Raw genomic sequence first — 21,226 nt, forward strand, 5'->3', positions numbered from 1 at the left:
ATTGTGATGACTATTCTTGAATAAGGTTTCTTTATGTTTGGTTTTTCTCCTTACATTTTCTTGCAGTCATTTCAGGCTTTTTTCCTGGATGATTAATTTTATATCACCAGAGTGAGTAAAATGCCTTCCTGGAGCACTTGATTGCAGGAAACCTCCTGAATGTGGTCCCAAATTCCCGATACTTCTTGGCAGACTTACAACCATTTCTGTATCAAATGATGTATCTTCCTTCATTTTATTTATAGATATTTTGGAACCGGCTCTTTTTCTATTTTTCGCAACATAAGCAATATCCTCTTCATTTACTTTGCAAGTATGTTCCATTTCTGGCTCATTGTCATTCTTACATTGTAGGGTGCTATTTTGTGAGCACTGAAGAATATTTTCTTGGAAATTCATCTCTAAATTGCATGAAAGAGCATATGGCCGATCTTGTTCCGTTTGCCCTGAAAATGTCTGAAGAACTTTTACCCTTAGAGGGCCTTTACGTTTTACCTTTTCCACAAAATCAATTAAGTTATTGTTTTTGAATTCCTTTTCCTCCTCAATCCATGTTTTTTGACAACTTTCTTTTGAAGTCGTTTCACTATCAGATTTCCTATTGGATTCTGGTCCTTCAGACCTTATTTCCTTCTTCAAAAATGGAGCACAAAGAGACTGAACTTGTTTTTTAGGTACTGTTTCTTCTGGTATGCAGGTTGTTTCTAAAGTAACTTTATCCTTGGATAATGAAATAAGACAAAGATCAATTTAAAAATAGACAAACCATAGTTAAACTTAATCGTTAGTCCCAAATCGTTGTGTTTCAAATTTCAAAAATATTTAAATTTACCCTAAAAATGAAATTGGAAAGTAAATTTTATCCAAGATATTATCCAAGATATTATATCCAAGGTATTAGGTAAATTATTATGTTTGTGCCATACTATAATTCCTATCAAAATAAAGGAAAATTTCCTATTTCATATCAATATTTTTTCCTGCTCTAAAAGGACAATTTTTTTTTCCAAAAAAGGTATTTTATTTTTCATTGGTAATTTTACATGATCAAAATTATAATACAGATATGTTTCAAATCTAAAAAACAAGTAAAATATAAAGTTGGGATGGGACAAAAAATTAAACTCATTACTCTTTTAATTCATAAGATTCTTTACTACTTTTATATGTTTCTCTAGTGCTCACTTTTACATTTCTTTAAATCAAAGATCAAAATAAGTGTAAAAATAGCAACTCTAAATTACGACTTAAGTTGGAGAGAAAAATAAATGTGATTTAAAACAACTGTATTTTCTTTTTTTTAAAATTTTTTATTATATATATATATTTTATAATATTATCCCTTGTATTTATTTTTCCAAATTATCCCCCCTTCCCTCTACTCCCTCCCCCTGATGACAGGCAATCCCATACATTTTTACATATGTTACAATATAACCTAGATACAATAAATTCCATTTTCTTGTTGCACAATAAGCATTAGATTCCGAAGGTACATGTAACCTGGGCAGACAGACATTAGTGCTAACAATTTACATTCACTTCCCAGTATTCCTTCTCTGGGTGTAGTTATTTCTGTCCATCATTGATAACTGGAAGTAAGTTGGATCTTCTTTATGTTGAAGATTTCCACTTCCTTCAGAATACATCCTCATACAATATTGTTGTTGAAGTGTATAGTGATCTTCTGGTTCTGCTCATTTCACTCAGCATTAGTTCATGTAAGTCTCTCGAAGCCTCTCTGTATTCCTGCTGCTGGTCATTTCTTACAGAGCAATAATATTCCATAATCTTCATATACCACAATTTACCCAACCATTCTCCAACTGATGGACCTCCATTCATCTTCCAGTTTCTAGCTACAACAAAAAGAGCTGCCACAAACATTTTGGCACATACATGTCCCTTTCAGCTCTTTAGTATTTCTTTGGGATATAAGCCCAGTAGTAGTACTGCTGGGTCAAAGGGTATGCACAGTAAAATAACTGTATTTTCAAAAAATAGACCTGCATAGATTGTCCCTTTCTGAGTTTGGTTCCAGTCCAAAGTCTCTATACAAATCAGAGAATAGGAATGGGCAAGAGAAGGCCGATGATTTTTGTATATAATTCAGAAAAAGAAATAAGAAATTATTCCGATATATATCTTAAGCACATCAACAGAATTATTGGGTACCAATAGAGTAGGAAGTGATGACTTTAAAATAGTTAAGGAAGACCTGATTCCCTGATCCAGTACAATTTTTCAAATGTTCAGATGAGTTGGGATTATAGTTCCATAATTACATGGAACAAACCACAATTATGATGCATACCTATAGGTATTTTGGAATAAATTATATTTTAAAAATTGTTTACATGACAGAGTCATATTCTATCATTTAATTTTTTTATGGTTGTTCAGTTATCTCTGACTTTTTATGACTCTATTTGAGGTTTTCCTGGCAAAGAGACGTGAATATTTTGCATTTTGTCTTCCAGCTCACTTTACTCATAAGGAAACTAGGGCAAAAAAAGGTTTAAGTAACTTCTTCGCGGTTATATAATTAACAATTATTTGAAATCATATTTGAACTCATGAAGATGAATCTTCATGACTCCAGGCCTGCAACTCTATCCACTATGCCTCTTAGCTGTTTATACCAAAATAACCTACTTTAAATTACCTTGAATATCATTTCCCCAAAATTGGACATTTTAAGCCATGATTTAAATGAGATGGCAACACTTTATTTGCCTGATTTTCACTATATTCTAAATATACAGATCTATCAAGAAAATGAATGCATTACATGTGGACAGGAATCTCATCCACAATAACCCTAACAAGTTGACAGTGAACTTCTAACTACAGACATTCATTATTAGGGTCCATAAAGCCTTCTAAAGCAGTTGTGTTCTTTATTGCTCTTTTCATGATAGAATTCTCTTTATTCTCTTTATTGAAGACAGAGGAAAGAATAGAATCTTTTCATGTCAAAGTAAGGGCTCAATTCAATTCACTGACTTGTTGATGAGTAGGGTACTATTTGGGAAATATTCAGATTGAAGTTCTATAATCAGTTAATGAGGATAAGTTATATGGTATATAATTTTTGATTGTTAAGATATCACATTGGAATGGTCATTTCCATTCTTGTTTCTTGGGCAGAGATATTCACCCAAATGATCAAAATGTGTCGGCCAGAAAGAAATAGGACTGAAGGCCCAGGTTGTGAACTGGAAACTAGTTGTGGAAAGATGCTGTGGGAAGGTAAGGCTGTATGACCTGATTTGTGTTTCCAGCCTCTCTTGTCCCTTGATTGTGCAGGTTGTGCCAACTAAGTGAACATGATCAAAAGACTCGCGATCAGATTCTATCTTACAGAAAGCATCTGAAACATGGGCTTTAGGACTCTTTTAATTTCTGTTAAGGAAGACATTACAGGGAGACTAGAGCATGAGGTATCATGAGACCATCTCGATTGAGATCAAGCTATGCAGTTAGAATTAGCACCATAAGCCCCTCCAGCTAATTAGCACATTGAACTGAAGAATCTCACCTGAAATCTTTGAGTAATTACAGTTTACCAGGGAGTTGCTGTGGGCTTAGGAAAGCTGAATGGTATTGACTCCTGGGAAATACTGGCCCCAGTTATATTTCCCATATTTCCCATAAAAGGATGTAAGGGGGGATAATGAAGAATTGATGTGTTCATTGAAAGAAGTTATACTAGACCCTCCTAAGTTTCCTCTTCAATAAAATTGTCATCACTGCAGAGAATAGAAGACTAGGTTCCAGGAATGTTAAAACCCAGCGTGCCTGGATTTCAACAAGTATTTGAAAACATTTCTCACAAGATCTTTGTTGACTAGGTGACTTAGCCTTTTTCATTGGGCAGATCTAAAGAATACTCATCCCCCTGGAAAGCAACAGATAGCTTCATCCTCAATATTTACTCTGTTCAACATTTTACATTGATAATCAGGATGAAGTGATAGATCAAATACTTATTAGTTGATTGTAAATGGCATGGGATTAGTAAAGGCTACAGATGAAATAAATCACAGAACTGATATTACAATGGATCTTTACAGATTAAAACAAAATCTTTACAATTACAAGAAGAAACATTTCAAAGGGGATAAATTTAAGATACTGGAATAAGACTTTTAAACATCAGCTGCATATGTACACACTGGGGTAAAACAATTTTCCATAGAAATTCTCAGAGAAAGACATAGAATTATTCGCTAATGGGCCATAAGTTTAATGATGAGGTTATCAAAAGGGCTAATGTGATCTTTGCAGCAAAAGTAAGAGAATATTCTTCATGAGACATAACAGGCCTTGATTCTGTCTTCATAATTCCACATTATTATGCTTAGATAGGATAAGGGAAAGTGTAGTCCAGAGGAAGTACAAGAGATCTCAGAAGTCAGCCATGCCATATCACAGGAAGGTCTGCTCAACAAGTGGGGCTGTCTAGTTTATCGAAAATATGATTTAAATGATTCCAGGATAAAAATCACCAAAATATTAGCAATTAGAATGCAGGTCTTGATTACTTCAACTCGATTCTTAAAGTCAGAACCATTAGCCCTTGTTGCACAATATAGAAAGGCAAATTATTGATCAATAGAAGAAAACATCCCACACTATTAGAGCTGTTCAAATATACAGTGGGCTGCTTTATTTGGGTAGTAATTTTTCAGTCACAGAAAGCGATCAACTACTTTTGGGGCATACTATAGACAGGATTGGTTGTTTAGGACTAAGATAAAGTACAATAACTTCGATTATTAATACTAAGATATTATTATTATAGCATTTTAATGCCATGCATTAACATTTTTGAGCAATAATAGAATTTAGTATAGTTTTCTAAAATGACATACATTTCTAGATATTGACATTCTGGATTCTTTCCTTGCCATCAGTGACAATAAATTTTAGCTTGTGTATAAGAAAGAAATCAGGACTAAGATGCTCTTTCACACGCATCCAGATCTATGATAATTCTGTTACCACAATTATTTTGTTGAATAAGGCAAAAACAATGAAATAATCAAATCATTTAAATTAGCTTCTTTGTCATTTAAGAAATGTACAAAATGCACTATTTTGGGACTGTTCCTTCACACTGTTATTACATAGCTAGGATTGGAGTTTTCATATTAGTCCCTATAATTCCAAAGAAAATCTTTTCAATAAGACATAAATACATTTAAAATTACACTAACTTTTGAAAATATGCTTCTAGAAAAATTAATATGAACGGCACTTTTACTAAAATAAAATATCAAAAATATCACTTTTCCATACCTGTTTCTGGTCACTATTACTGAAATCTTCCTGTCCTCCATTGGATAGTCCTTTAAGTTTCAATTCTCCTTTAACATCTAAAGTAATATTTAATTGAAATTTTATTTTATTTAGAATTACTTTTCTTCTATGAATGAAATTCTCCCACCCCCTCCCCATTAACAGTAATGCTAGTTATGACAGATATAATTTTGTCTATTTCAATCTATATTGAGATAAGACATAAAATATAAAAAAATTCAATCTTATTAATTACGAATGGATCTGATTATTTTGCAATTTCAATCTACTGCAGGATTTGAAGTTTCTTGTGAGATGCTGTTTCCCATGAGCAAAGCATAGGAAGCTGTAAAGATTGATTTACATATTTACTTTAGCAAAAATTGTTGCCATTGAAATATAAACTGGAAGAAATTTATGTGTGTATGATCAATTTATTAGTTAGGCTAGAAGTAAAAAACAAATAGAATCAATGGATTTTCTCAATAACCAAAGGACATGAGGCTGGCCTTACTAACCTTAACTGAGTTTACAAGAACTTAACTGAGTAAGTAGGAGAGAACAAAAAATGGAGTCAGGAAGGTGAAGAAAAAAATGAGATAAGTTAGAGAATGGACAACATGACCAACTGGAAACTGTGAAGGAGGGATTAGCAAGAAAGCTTTCCTTCCCATTAGGGACTAAGAAATGTTCATTTTTTGAGATTGCAGAATTGCTTTGGGTTATGAAGATCACAGACCATATGCATCCTTCAAAAGTCATAGATTTACATACACAAAAAAAGAAATATAATTAACTGGATTTCTAAAGTTAATTCATGATAGCACTTTTGGACATAAGTTCAGAGACAAAACCTCAAGACATAATCAGAAAGAGGACAAAATCAAAAAGACAGAACCAAAATGATATTTAACAAAACTGAGAGAAACAAATATAAATGGTAACTGTAAAATCACTGGCAGGACTATCTCATGCAAAAATGGAAATAAAGTAAATGACACCTAATTCTTCCAATAAGTCTAGAAGCTACTCTGATTAAATCAAGGAAACATAAAACAAGACACATTCCAGGAGTTAATTTGAAATTCATTTTAAGAATTAGTTAACCTAGAAACAGTTTGAATATGACAAAATGGAGAGTGATTCAGTAGTGAAAAGATGAACTTAACAAAAGTTTCAGAAAATTGTATGTGTCAAGGATGCTAGTGATAATAAGTTACAATGACAGAAAAAAAGGAAACAATCATTTATATATAGATTTTATATGGGAATATTCATACCTCAAGATTTTAAACTTTGAAAAAAAAGAGGTACGAATTAATAATTAAATACAAAGACCATTAAGGCACAATAAAGATACAAATCTAATCTAGTCTCTTTCAGCTTTTGTGGAAATTGCTACACTGATTAAAGGAGAAAATCAGAACATCTTGTAGATTCTGGTCTACTGAGAAGATTAAACACTGACAATCAATTTTGTTATTGCATGATTTTACTATTTATGTTGCTTACTTATTCTAAGAGGATTGGCATGTAACAAATTAAGCAAATAATCTATTTTTAGTAAATCCAGAATATTAAGCCTCTACCTTTCTTTCTTTGTTTGACTTCCACATTTTGTTCAGCAGATTTACATGGCTTCTTAAGGACACCTTTATCAACTCTTCTTTGTTTGACTTCCACATTTTGTTCAACGGATTTACATGGCTTCTTAAGGACACCTTTATCAACTCTTTTGACGCTTCCTAGATTAACATAGGAAGAAATAAATTGCTTAAATAGTCCCATTTCAGAAAAAGAAATAGAACAAGCTATTAATCAACTCCCCAGGAAAAAATCCCCAGGACCAGATGGATTTACATGTGATTTCTACCAAACATTTAAAGAACAATTAGCCCCAATGCTATATAAACTATTTGAAAAAATAGGGAATGAAGGAGTCCTACCAAACTCCTTTTATGACACAGACATGGTACTGATACCAAACCAGGTCGATCGAAAACTGAGAAAGAAAATTATAGACCAATTTCCTTAATGAATATTGATGCTAAAATCTTAAATAAGATATTAGCAAAAAGACTTCAGAAAATCATCCCCAGGATAATACACTATGATCAGGTAGGATTCATACCAGGAATGCAGGGCTGGTTTAATATTAGGAAAACTATGAGTATAATTGACCATATTAATAATCAACTTAATAAGAACCATATGATCATCTCAATAGATGCAGAAAAAGCATTTGACAAAATCCAACATCCATTCCTACTAAAAACTCTTGAGAGTATAGGAATAAATGGATTATTCCTTAGAATAATCAGGAGCATATATTTAAGACCGTCAGTAAACATAATATGCAATAGAAATAAACTGCAACCTGTCCAAGTAAGATCAGGAGTGAAACAAGGTTGCCCAAAATCACCATTACTATTCAATATAGTACTAGAAACACTAGCCTCGGCAATAAGAGCCGAGAAAGATTCAAGAAATTAGAGTAGGAAATGAGGAAATCAAACTATCACTCTTTGCAGATGACATGATGGTATACTTAGAGAACCCCAAAGACTCTGCTAAAAAGCTATTAGAAATAATTCAGAATTTTAGCAAAGTGGCAAGATACAAAATAAATCCACATAAATCCTCAGCATTCTTATATATCACCAACAAAATGCAACAGCAAGAGATACAAAGAGAAATTCCATTCCAAACAAATGTTGAGAGTATAAAGTATTTGGGAATCCATCTACCAAAGAATAGTCAGGAATTATATGAGAAAAATTAAAAAACACTTGCCACAAAAATAAAGTCAGATTTAAATAATTGGAAAGACATTCAGTGCTCTTGGATAGGCCGAGCGAATATAATAAAGATGACAATACTCCCCAAACTAATCTATTTATTTAGTGCTATACCGATCAGACTCCCAAGAAACTATTTTAATAACCTAGAAAAAATAATTACAAAATTCATATGGAAGAATAAAAGGTCGAGAATTGCAAGGGAACTAATGAAAAAAAAAGTCAGAGGAAGGTGGTCTAAGTGTACCTGATCTAAAGCTATACTATATAGCAGCAGTCACCAAAACCATTTGGTACTGGCTAAGAAATAGAACGGTAGATCAGTGGAACAGATTAGATACAAAGGACAAAAAAGGGTACATATACAGCAATCTAATCTTTGACAAACCCAAAGATACCAACCTTAGGGACAAAAATTCATTATTCGGAAGAAACTGTTGGGAAAACTGGAAATTAGTATGGCAGAAATTAGATATGGACCCACACTTAACACCATATACCAAGATAAGATCAAAATGGGTCCATGATTTAGGCATAAAGAATGAGATCATAAATAGATTAGAGGAACAGAGGATAGTCTACCTCTCAGACTTGTGGAGGAGGAAGGAATTTATGACCAAAGGAGAATTAGAGATCATTATTGATCACAAAATAGAAGATTTTGATTACATCAAACTAAAAAGTTTCTGTACAAACAATACTAATGCAAATAAGATTAGAAGGGAAGTGTTAGGATTACTAAGTGAGAACTGAGGTTTTCTGGACAATTACAAGGTGAGAACTCAGGTTGACTTGATAGAGGGGGCAAGCTCATTGGCTGGGGTGGTTCTTCCCAGAAGCCCTTGCATTATCCCACGCCCATTCTCTGGGAGAATAAAAGAGAGGACTCCCAGAGACAAGAAGAAGACTCTGAATTGCATCAGGCTTGACGGGGCTCTCTGCAGGAAGGGAAGTCACTTCTTTGGACAAGAGTTAACAGCAACTGCCTGGAGACAACGGTTCATTACAGGAAGAAGAATCTGTCTGAGAGATTTGAGTAGACACAGCAGTTCTCTTCCCAGAGAGTAATCCGGCAGCTTCTAGAGACGACAGCTCGTTACAATTGGCGTCCACACGTGGGGCAAGGACATTTGCTTATCCTGACAAGAGGAGCTAGACCAGACCTTCGCAATTTAGCGCCCGAACAGGGACAGACACGGTCCTGATTCCAGTGGAAAAGCTTCTGATCTAGATCTCAGTCTCTCTGACCCAGAACCGTGAGTAACGAGGAAACTTTGTTAAAGATTAAGTGAGCGTGCTAATAGATAAATAAGGAACTTAACTTGTTAAGGGCTAAACCAGGAATCTCTTATAGCTGAAATGGGGCACATGTTAGCTAAATTCAATCCCTGGACCTCAGCCGACTCATCCCCAGCCCCAGAAGTAACCTCAGCTCCACCCCCATTCAGGAGTGGTACTATAGAGAGTATAATCAAGATAATTGAGGAGCAGAGTTTACTTGTAACCTGGGTACAGATTGCTAAACTCTTGGCTGCATTAAGATGCACATCCCCTTGGTTCTTAGAGGAAGAAAAGATAGATGTAGATAAATGGAAGCTAGTGGGATATGAAATGAAAGAATTTCAAGCAAAAAATGGGCCTCGTTCAATTTCTGCAGAAGTATTTTATATCTACAACATAGTTCAATTAGCCTTAAACTATCAAGCAAGTTGTAGGAGAAGGAAAAGTTCTAAAAATGAACAGAGGAGGAAGTGTGAGGAAAAAAAGGAAAGATCAAGATCTTTCCCTAGAGCAAGAGGATTTAAATGAGGAAATATGGTATGATTCTCTTGAAGAAGCTTCAACCCTGCCTAGAGAACAGATTATTGACAGGCCCACATCAACCCCACCTTCAGAGATGGAGGAAGAAAGAGGGGAAGAGGCAGAAACACAAACAGAATTGCCTGTGAAGAAGCCTAAGCCTATGACAAGATTAGAAAAAGCATTGGTTAAAGCTAAGAGAGAAGGACAGGATATAAGTGATTTTATACATGCATATCCTGTGATTGAAAATACTGACTCTGTAGGTAAAAAAAGGAGAAGATATGCACCTTTAGATTTGAATACAATTAAGGATTTGAAAAAAGGTTGTACACTTTATGGGGCTACATCAGCTTATGTCAAAATGTTACTAGATGGTTTGTCTTATGAAGTCCTAACCCCGAATGATTGGAAATCCATAGCAAGGACATGTCTGGAACCTGGAGAAAATTTATTATGGCTTGCGGAATTTCATGAATTATGTAAAATTCAAGTCAGATGCAATTTGGAAATAGGAGTTAACACACAATTCACTTTTGAGCACTTAGCTGGTGAAGGTCAATATGGAGAGAATTCGGAACAGATTAATTATACCATGACAATATATGAACAAATTGCTAAGGCTGCAATAAAAGCTTGGGGTGTCCTCCCTGGACAGAAAGATCGTGGAGAGGCTTTCACTAAAATACAGCAAGGTCCCAATGAACCTTTTGCAGATTTTGTGGGACGTTTGCAAACTGCTGTCAAAAGAACTATTGGAGAAAATTCAGCTACAGAAATAATGACCAGACATCTGGCTAAGGAAAATGCCAATGAGATTTGCAAAAGAATTATATGGGGATTAGACAAAGATGCTCCTTTAGAGGAGATCATAAGACGCTGTGCTACAGTGGGAACAAATGCTTTTTACACCCGGACAATGATGAATGTGGAAAGACAGGGTCCCTCCTGGCAAGGGCCTTCTAGAGAAACTCGGCGATGTTTTCAATGTGGAAAAATTGGGCATCTAAGAGCTCAGTGTAGATATGGAGATACAGTGAGAAGACAGGGTGAGAGAAGACCTAAAACTCCATGTCCAAAATGTCACAAGGGCCTCCACTGGGCCTCCGAATGTAGATTGACCCAGGGAAATGACAGGTGGGGCCCAGCTTCAGCCCCCCAAGTGGGGCATGATGGCAGCCGAGGTTACATCCAGAGAATTTTAAGACACGATCAATCAGCCAAAAGGCAATCAGATGGAAGAAAGGGATTGAAATTAGGAAAAATAGAGTTGTGTGCAGTAGAGACTACCGAGATACTCCCTGGAGAAGTGAAATCTGTTCCTGTTGAGCCTATGGATCCTTTGCCTCCAGGCACAGTAGGCTTGACCATTTCACCTTCTGAGAGTGCCTACAAAACAGTGTCCATCCATACACTGATGTGGGAGACTGGAGAATGTGTATCTAATATCCCAGTCACTAACACAGGCAGACAACGTGTGATTTATCAACCAGGAGAAGTAGTAGCATCAGGCTTATTGTTACGGACCCCTAATAAGCAACCTAGTGATAGTCGCCTAGATTTTGACTCCAATGAACAAAATCCAGGAATATATTGGACAGCAGCTGTGACAGCTGACCGACCTATGCTTACTATTTATATAAACGGAATACCATTTGAAGGATTGGTAGACACGGGTGCAGATCGTACAGTTATTAGAGGTGCCAATTGGCCCGGTCACTGGCCAAAGATTAAAGCAGACACCTATATGTCTGGGGTGGGAGGATCAATAGCAGCAGAAGTTAGTGCTAGGCCTTTGAGATGGGTATTTGAAGGAGAAACAGGAGCTTTTACTCCTTTTGTGGTTGAAAAAATCCCCATCAATCTGTGGGGAAGAGACATTTTACAGCAGATAGGATTACAAATAAGCACTTCGGCTTTTTAGGCAGGGCTGCTGTTGAAGGCCTACCTGCACTTTCACCAGTTCCTATTCAGTGGAAGACTGATTCACCAGTGTGGGTAGAACAGTGGCCCTTAAGAAGTGATAAAATTCAGGCCTTATTAGACATAGTGCAAGAACAACTTGACCAAGGACACTTGCGGCCTTCTCTAAGTCCTTGGAATTCCCCAGTATTTGTGGTGAAAAAGAAATCTGGAAAATGGAGGATGATAACTGATCTAAGAAGAGTAAATGAACAGATGGAAACTATGGGAACTCTTCAGCCTGGACTTCCATCTCCTACTCAGTTGCCAAGAGAATGGCCTCTATGGGTTATAGACATTAAGGATTGTTTCTATTCTATTCCTCTAGATAAGGAGGATATGAAAAGATTTGCTTTTTCAGTGCCTAGTGTTAATTTGGCTGAGCCTTATAAAAGATATGAATGGACAGTTTTGCCACAGGGAATGAAAAACAGCCCTACTATGTGCCAAATGTATGTTGCAGCTGCTCTTGCTCCAGTAAGAAAAGCCTTTCCAAAAGTAATATTGTTACATTATATGGATGATATTTTGGGATGTGCACCTGAGGAACAAATGTTAGAGGCATGTCTACAAAGGACCATGGAAACATTAAAGTACTACAAACTGCATATAGCTACAGAAAAAATTCAAAGACATGCTCCTTTTCAATATTTAGGATATGAAGTATATCCTAAGACACTCACAGTACAAAAGCTTTCTTTAAGAACAGAGAAGTTGAACACCTTAAATGACTTTCAAAAATTAATAGGAGATATCCAATGGATGCGTCCAGTGTTAGGCTTAACTACCAATCAACTACAACCTCTCTATGACATTTTAAGGGGAGACAGTGCTTTAAATTCACCACGCCAGCTTACAAAAGAAGCACAAAAGGCTTTGAGAGAAGTTGAACTGGCTTTATCCAATGTGGTTGAAAGAGTCACTCAAAAACCCTTGGAAATATCAGTTTTTGCTACAAAAGAGGCACCCACAGCAGTCCTTCATCAAGGAGACAGAGTGATTGAGTGGGTGAACCTCCCAGCACAACCAGAACAAAGCCTTACACCTTACCCAGTGCTTGTGGCTAGGATTTTATTAAAGGCTATTAAGAGAGTAACACAATTATCTGGGATAAGTCCTGAAAAAATATACACATTCTATACTAACGCACAGATTAATGTATGCTGTGAGAACATCCCAGAATGGCAAATTTTATTGGCCACCGCTCCAAATTTTGCACATGGATCTCCATTAAAGATTACCCGGCTACTACATAATTGGCGATGGAATTTTGAAGAAAAGGTTTCTAAGGTTCCTCTTAAAGGACCAACAATCTTTACAGATGCCTCCAAAGAAAATATTTGTGCCATATACTCTCATGATTTAACCATAAAGAGAGTAATCAGGACTCCTTTTCAATCCACTCAACAGAATGAATTATTTGCTATCATGCTAGCTCTCACTTATTACCCAGGAGACGTAAATATAATTACTGATTCAGCCTATTCAGTAGGTGTAGTACAAAGAATTGCCACAGCCCAAATAAAATTTGCAGCCTCCAATATTTATCAGCTCTTTAAGGAACTTCAAGAGCAAGTGAGAAAACATCCAGGCAAGATTTATATTTTGCATGTCCACTCACATAGTGGACTCCCAGGTCCTATTTTTGATGGAAATTCAAAGGCAGATAGCCTTCTAACCATGTTAGCCAGTAGTCCTTTATTTCAGGAAGCACAAGAATCTCATTCTAAATATCATCAGGCTGCTCGAGCTTTACATTTACAATTTGGAATCACAAGAGAGGAAGCTAGGAGCATAGTAAAAAGCTGTACAGCTTGTCTTCCTTTCCACGCTCCTACACTCCCTCCAGGGAAGAATCCTCGTGGTTTGAGACCCAATGAAATCTGGCAAATGGATGTGACCCATTATAAATCTTTTGGTCGTCTATCTTTTATTCATGTCGTGGTAGACACCTTTTCAGGATTCACATTTGCAATGCCAGCAGCAAAAGAGACAGCCCGAGTGGTCACTGAATTCCTTATACAGGCTTTTGCAATTATGGGTGTGCCACAAGCAATAAAAACAGACAATGGACCTGCATATACGTCCAAACATTTTACACACTTTTGTGCACAGTATAAGATTTTACATACCACGGGCATACCCTTTAATCCTCAAGGGCAGGCAATAGTAGAGAGAAGAAACAGAGATATTAAGACACTCCTCCAAAAACAAAAGAAAGGGGGAGCCACAGGTAGCCCTAGGGAACTTCTAAATTTAGTTCTCTATACCATTAATTTTCTAATTTTTGACAAAGATGCACTGGCTCCAGCAGACAGGTTTTATAACCCACCAGAAGGGCAGTGTCCAGTGAGAGCATCTCCACTGTCCTTAGATAATCGCCAGGTGATGTGGAGAGATCCAGAAAGTGGTGAATGGAAGGGACCAGATAGGTTAACTGCCTGGGGGAGAGGGTTTGTTTGTATTTCTTCAGCAGGAGAAGGAATCAGATGGGTGCCAACGAGTCATATTCGCCTTGTCCATCAGAGAGAGACAGAAAAAGAGAAAGGCCTCAAAATAAAGGAGAAGATCTAAGAAACATCTGACACTGAAAGAGCATGGATAATAAGAAGACTGTTAAAGAACTTTAAAAACCAGCAGTAATCATTGGACTTCCTCACACAAGATGAGACTAATGGACAATGGACTTATGGACATTTATAAATTTTCAATTTATTATTATGTTATATACTTCTAGCATGTGTTACGTTACTATGTTACTATGTGCTTATGTAATTTATGTAATTATCTGTAATACTTCCCATATTGATGGATTTATGTTTCAAGGTCATGACTGTCCTATGTTCTAAATCAAAAGAAAGGGGGAGATGTTAGGATTACTAAGTGAGAACTGAGATTTTCTGGACAATTACAAGGTGAGAACTCAGGTTGACTTGATAGAGGGGGCAAGCTCATTGGCTGGGGTGGTTCTTCCCAGAAGCCCTTGCATTATCCCACGCCCATTCTCTGGGAGAATAAAAGAGAGGACTCCCAGAGACAAGAAGAAGACTCTGAATTGCATCAGGCTTGACGGGGCTCTCTGCAGGAAGGGAAGTCACTTCTTTGGACAAGAGTTAACAGCAACTGCCTGGAGACAACGGTTCATTACAGGAAGAAGAATCTGTCTGAGAGATTTGAGTAGACACAGCAGTTCTCTTCCCAGAGAGTAATCCGGCAGCTTCTAGAGACGACAGCTCGTTACAGGGAAGTAACAAATTGGGAAAATAAATTTAAAAGGAAAGGTTCTGACAAAGGTCTCATTTCCAAAATATATAGAGAACTGACCCTGATTTATAGGAAACCAAACCATTCTCCAATTGATAAATGGTCAAGGGATATGAACAGACAATTCTCAGAGGAAGAAATTGAAACTATATCCACTCATATGAAAGAGTGTTCCAAATCACTACTCATCAAAGAAATGCAAATTAAGACAACTCTGAGATACCACTACACACCTGTCAGATTGGCTAAGATGACAGGAACAAATAATGATGAATGTTGGAGGGGATGTGGGAAAACTGGGACACTGATACATTGTTTTTGGAGTTGTGAAAGAATCCAGCCATTCTGGAGAGCAATTTGGAACTATGCTCAAAAAGTTGTCAAACTGTGCATACCCTTTGACCCAGCATTGCTGTTATTGGGATTATATCCCAAAGAAATACTAAAGAGTGGAAAGGGACCTGTATGTGCCAAAATGATTGTGGCAGCTCTTTTTGTTGTTGCTAGAAACTGGAAGTTGAATGGATGTCCATCAATTGGAGAATGGTTGGGTAAATTGTGGTATATGAAGGTTATGGAATATTATTGCTCTGTAAGAAATGACCAGCAGGAGGAATGCAGAGAGGCTTGGAGAGACTTAAATCAACTGTTGCTGAGTGAAATGAGCAGAACCAGAAGATCACTATACACTTCAACAACAATACTGTATGAGGATGTATTTTGATGGAAGTGGAAATCTTCAACATAAAGAAGAGCCAACTCACTTCCAGTTGATCAATGATGGACAGAAATAACTATACCCAGAGAAGGAACACTGGGAAGTGAATGTAAATTGTTAGCACTACTGTCTATGTACCCAGGTTAATTATACCTTCAGAAGCTAATAATTAATGTGCAACAAGAAAATGGTATTTACACACATATATTTTATCTAGGTTATATTGTAACACATGTAAAATGTATGGGATTACTTGCCATCGGGGGGGAGGGAGTGGAGGGAAGGAGGGGATAAGTTGGAAAAATGAATAAAAAAAAAAAAAAAAAACGCTGAACTGATAAAAACCACAAGGAGTAGAAGCACAACTTATCAGCTGAAGAGAATCAGGAATTTCACCAGAAAAGGTCGGTTCCAAGTGGAGGAAGAAAAAAGGCCAGCACAGACAGGGTTGGACTTGGTCCTAGCATACTGTGCTGATCAGGCTGGGGAGAACTCAGGAATAAGAGAAGCCACTGAGATAGAGGAATCTGACACAGGCTGTTAATTCTTCTCTGCTTATAAAACAGCAGTTCAGAAGAGAAATCGAGCCACTTTAAAACATAAAGCCAGATTCTAGAACCACCCCAATCCAGAAGTGACCTAAAAGATCTAGGCACTGCTGTGCAGCAGCCTTCTGCTGCCTGGGGCTTTTCCTTGGGGTAGTTAAGATCCTGAAAAGCTGGGACACACCCTGAGGCAGCCTCTAATCCACATAGTGCTGGGCTCAGCCTGAGGCAGTGGAATTCTAGTGGCAGAGGAATTCCCAGAGAAGTGGAACCTTTGAAATAGGGACCCCGGTTTCCGGACAGACACTTCCGGTCTGAGCACAGGGGCTTTTCATGTTAGCTGCTGATATCCATACCCCAAGGGAGCCTTAAACCTCAGGACAGTCAGTAGGCCACACTGCAGGGTCCTTCACTGAGCAATCCTCACAAGGCAGTAGTGCTAATCACCTCTGAGGCATTTCTGGGGGGGGGAGGGGAACTGTCTCCCAGAGCTCTCTCTTAGGCAAGTCACAGGGTTATTGCATTCTACCTCCCATCTGGGAGGAAGCTGGTAAATAAATAAATAAACTTCTTACCCCAAGGGCAGACCCCAACAGATTTTTAACAATGAGTACAAGCTGAAGAGAAGGAATGACACCTTCTACACAGAGAAAGAGCAGAAATATTCTAATATTCTACAACTTGAGTAGTACATTGTATAGTGGATAGAGGACCAGTTTGAACTTAGGCAGCTGTTCTATATATATATATATATATATATATATATACTACTGTTCTATGCTATTGAACAGTAGTCAATGCACATCACTAAAAATTTATTTCTTATGGATTTCCTAAATTGATGAAATCAGGAGATCTGTCAAAACCATGATTCACTTTTTCTTACAGCACAATTGTCTGATGTACCATAAGCTTGTAGCTGATTTGGAATGTTTATTCCAGTCTATCTTGCACATAGAAAATCAATGAAAAAATGGACTCAAGTTTAGAGAGCAAAAGAGTAACCTTTATCAGGTATTTGCAAGTTCCCTTCAGACACTAACCTTAAACTCTAAACCTTTCGGCATCAATTTAAACCGAATCCCTAATTGGGTTTCTTAAAAAAATTTGAAACTTCCTTTTCTCAGTGAGTCTTTGTCCTTATTTTCTAATTCAGTCATTTCTACCAGTAGCTGCTATTCCAGATTAATTCCAAAAGCTTTCCTTTTCTCTTGTCAGCTCCTCAAAGAGTCTTCACTAGATCGTACTCTTTCCTAAGATTATCTTGTCTCAAGTTCTGGCCCATAACATCTTTAAGAATCCGAACAAATTTCTATTGCTGATATTTTGGTTGTGTGACCATTAGAAAGATCCTGAACTTCTTTGTCTCCAGGCTACCCTCAGACTCTGTGCTATAGATCAGTAGCCAATAGGCATCACTAGAAATTTATTCCTTGTGGATTTCCTAAATTGATGAAATCAGGAGCCCTGTCAAAATAGTAACATACCTTTTCTCCCAGCACCTTTCTCTGATGTAATGTGAGCCTGTAGATCTTTGGGAATATTTGGAGTTTCACCAGCTGATTGTTTACCAGTAAAGTTGTTAACCAATACATCCTTTTTCTTTACTTCCTCCTCTGAATCTGTTGAATCGTCCTACAATTAATGACAATGAAATATAAAATGTCCTCCAAAATTTTTCTTTAGTCTATGGTCTGAATTTATCGATCAAAACAGAACAACTGAATTTTAAAACATAATTAAGGAATAAATGAACTAGATAATCTCTAAGGTTCAATCTACATCGAAATTGTGTACTTATTAGAAAGGTGAAGAGTTTCTTAAACAAAATATTCTGCATTTTTATTTTAAGGGAAATAGCATCGAAGTTTCTTCAAATATCAATTATCACTGGCACAGGAAATTCTGTAGAAATGTTCAGTGTTTGCTCTTCTTAATTTCATTCTAATCATATTTCACAACAAACACAGATTCTGATGATTACTCAAACTCTCTTTTTCCTTCATGTTTTCAAAACTGTCATCTTGACTTTCTTCTTCATCCTTTGCATCTACATATTTTGATTCTTCTTTGTTTTATAGCATCCTAACCATCTTTTATCCCTTTCTCTTTCTTCCTCTTCATCACTTTTTTCTTCCTCTGCTACTTTTTCTTTATAATCTTTTAACTGCCATTCATCTTGCCTGCTTTCTCATTGTTCTTCTTTCTGAGAGTTGTATTGTATTGTATTGTCATGTATTGTCTGGACTCATCAATGTTTTATCTTCAATATATAAAATTCCCTGAATTTTCTTGTGATGTGACTTTTGAGGATTTGCATTTCCAGAATCCTTCCCATTTCCATGAAGTGGCTGTGAGCATCGGATAAAAGGATAGAGGGCAAACACACATGATAAGAATGTTAAGAACCAGAGCAAATATAATTACATTAAGAAGGTCCAGAAGAGTAGACTTCATAAGGGAAGATTTTGAAAAGTAAGCAGGAGGGGTATGGACAGGATGAGAGCAGCCCTGGGCTTGGGATGAAGATTTAGGAAAAGAATCTGTTTTCTCTTCTTCATCACTCGATTCATTGTTCCCAAGGAAAGGTGTAACTTCTGTATAGTTGATGCTAGTCTGTTCTTCTCCTACATAAAAACAAATAAAAGAGTACATGAAGAAATCTATCATTTCAAGGCAAGCAATACTAATATGAGTGGAAATTTTTCAAGAAGCTTACTGATATTTCTTATTTGCTGAGTAGCATTCAAAATTTTACTCAAGTTCAATTTTGGTTGTTTCTGCCAAAAAAAAATGATGAGAACAATGACTATCAATACTAACATTTAATAGTTCACATTTCTTTGAGACCTGTTATTGTGATAAATTTAATCTGATCGTTATATAGAAATAAACTCTTCTGGACTATTTTGTTCACCAAAAAAATTGATCCACTAACATTGTATATATTACAAAATTGAAAATACATTTTAGAAATTTATTCTTAATATAAATCATTGCTGATAAGGAATTTTATTTTAGTATTGTGTTTTAGATTGTTTATATGTTTTGGAACAGTAAAAATTAGTCTGAGTTACTTCTTTCCTGAAAATTAAAAGAGAACTAGGGAAATGTTGATGTCAGACTCCCTTTTGCTAGGCCTGCCTATTGGGTTAACTCATTCTGCTTGACACATTCAGCAGGAAAAAATCAAAGGTTTCTGACAGTAAGAGGCCACTAAATTGAAAAATACAGGCTATAAGAACTTTAGTCACAGGATCCTGAATGCCTTCATTACATCAATTGCATTGTTTGAATTTTTTTGCCCTCAATGTATGCAGTTGAAAGAAGTGCATACTCTAAAAATTTTCTGGGTCCAGAAAAAGCTGTGAAGATGCCCGTTAATGATGGATATTTTATTATTTGCTGTTCATTGCTTTTACATCAATGTCAAAAATCAAGCATTATAGACACCTGATTTAAAAAAAAATCCACTTAAAACAAATGTCTTTTACTTTGTAGGTGCATGTCAAACACTTAACAAAATGTTAAGGAAGTGATCCACCTGTCAGACAATTAGTACAAAGATTAGGAGCTAAACTGGGTGAGAAATGGTATGATCAGCCATCTCCAGTGGAAGTTACAAACTTTGGTAACACTCCTCTTTCCCATATGTTCAATGAATAGTTTGAGCTTGAAGGTTACACAAAAACTGAAGATTGGCTGTACCTGATATATATATATATATATATATATATATATATATATATATATATATATATATATATATATATATATATATATATATATATATATATATATATAAATCTAATATAATACATCAAAATGATGAAATGACTGAATAAAAACAGCATTGACTTCCTGAAAAATGTTCCAATTTCCCAACAGTCAGAGACGTGTAAAAATCAGCACAAGTTTATTATTTCAACTAGAAGGTTCAACATTACAAATAGGGAGGATTCTGGAAGGATAGGTTGGTAAATTTTATTTTTATTTTCTTTAGATTTTCCCATAAATAGAACAAACTTGTGCCTTGGGGTGAACAGAGACTAGTGAAAATCTAGAAAGCTTGGGACAGAACAGGGATCCTCCTGATACAACCCAAAAAGATCTGAAAAGACCTCAGCCTGGGAATTAACCTGTCTCAAGTGCCAATACCTCTGGGCTAACTCTACAAAAGCATCAAATGGAGACATGTCAGCTACCTGGGTGTGGCTGAAGCCTCTGAAGAAATCACAGAGACTTTCACCTTCAAGACTGTCAACTTAAGGTTGAGTCTGGGAAGACCGAATAACACTTGCCTGAATGGGAATGCCAGGCCCAGCTCTGCTGCTGACCCAGGTGAGAAGGAACCAGCACTAGCTAAGTGCAGAAGCAGTAGGACAGATATGCTGCTAGCTGTGGGCACTTGCAGGAGGGTGGAGCTCTTGGTTTGGCATTCCTGATCAAAGTGGAGAACTCAAAGGAAGCTTGAGGCACCATCCCTCCACCCAAAGATTAGAGATGCTTACACTAATACCTCTTAAAATTTTTTTTGAACTGGCAAAGATGAAACCCTGCCACTGAAACATAGAATAAAAACAGGAAAGATCTGGATTCATCTTCAAAGGTGGACACTTAAGTCACAAAAGTTTACCCCAAAGAATAACATGAAATAGCTCCTCGCCCAGAATTTATAGAACTCAAAACAGAATTTAAAAATCAAATGAGAAACATGATGAAAAATAAATAACCATCCAAGAAAAACAAGATTATGAATAAAAAAGTTATCAACCAGAAAAGAGGTACAGAGTCTCAAAGATGAAAATAATTCTTTGAAAATAAGAACTGGGCAA

The 21,226-nt window shown here is 36.4% G+C and overlaps 1 protein-coding gene across 1 annotated transcript in view; it reads right to left on the bottom strand.

The window, feature by feature from the left end:
* LOC141543989 (uncharacterized) overlaps positions 1–21,226 on the bottom strand; it is a 66,223-nt gene that overhangs the window by 2,373 nt on the left and 42,624 nt on the right. Inside the window, exons 9-13 of the mRNA XM_074269637.1 lie at positions 19,111–19,171; positions 18,819–19,018; positions 17,879–18,026; positions 6,894–7,049; positions 5,305–5,381 (exon numbers count right to left, since the gene is read on the bottom strand). Of these exons, the coding sequence (XP_074125738.1) occupies positions 5,305–5,381; positions 6,894–7,049; positions 17,879–18,026; positions 18,819–19,018; positions 19,111–19,171 (642 nt within the window). The remainder of the gene's footprint in view (positions 1–5,304; positions 5,382–6,893; positions 7,050–17,878; positions 18,027–18,818; positions 19,019–19,110; positions 19,172–21,226) is intronic.

This window comes from Sminthopsis crassicaudata, chromosome 5, assembly GCF_048593235.1.
Source record: "Sminthopsis crassicaudata isolate SCR6 chromosome 5, ASM4859323v1, whole genome shotgun sequence".
Classification (NCBI taxonomy): Eukaryota; Metazoa; Chordata; class Mammalia; order Dasyuromorphia; family Dasyuridae; genus Sminthopsis; species Sminthopsis crassicaudata.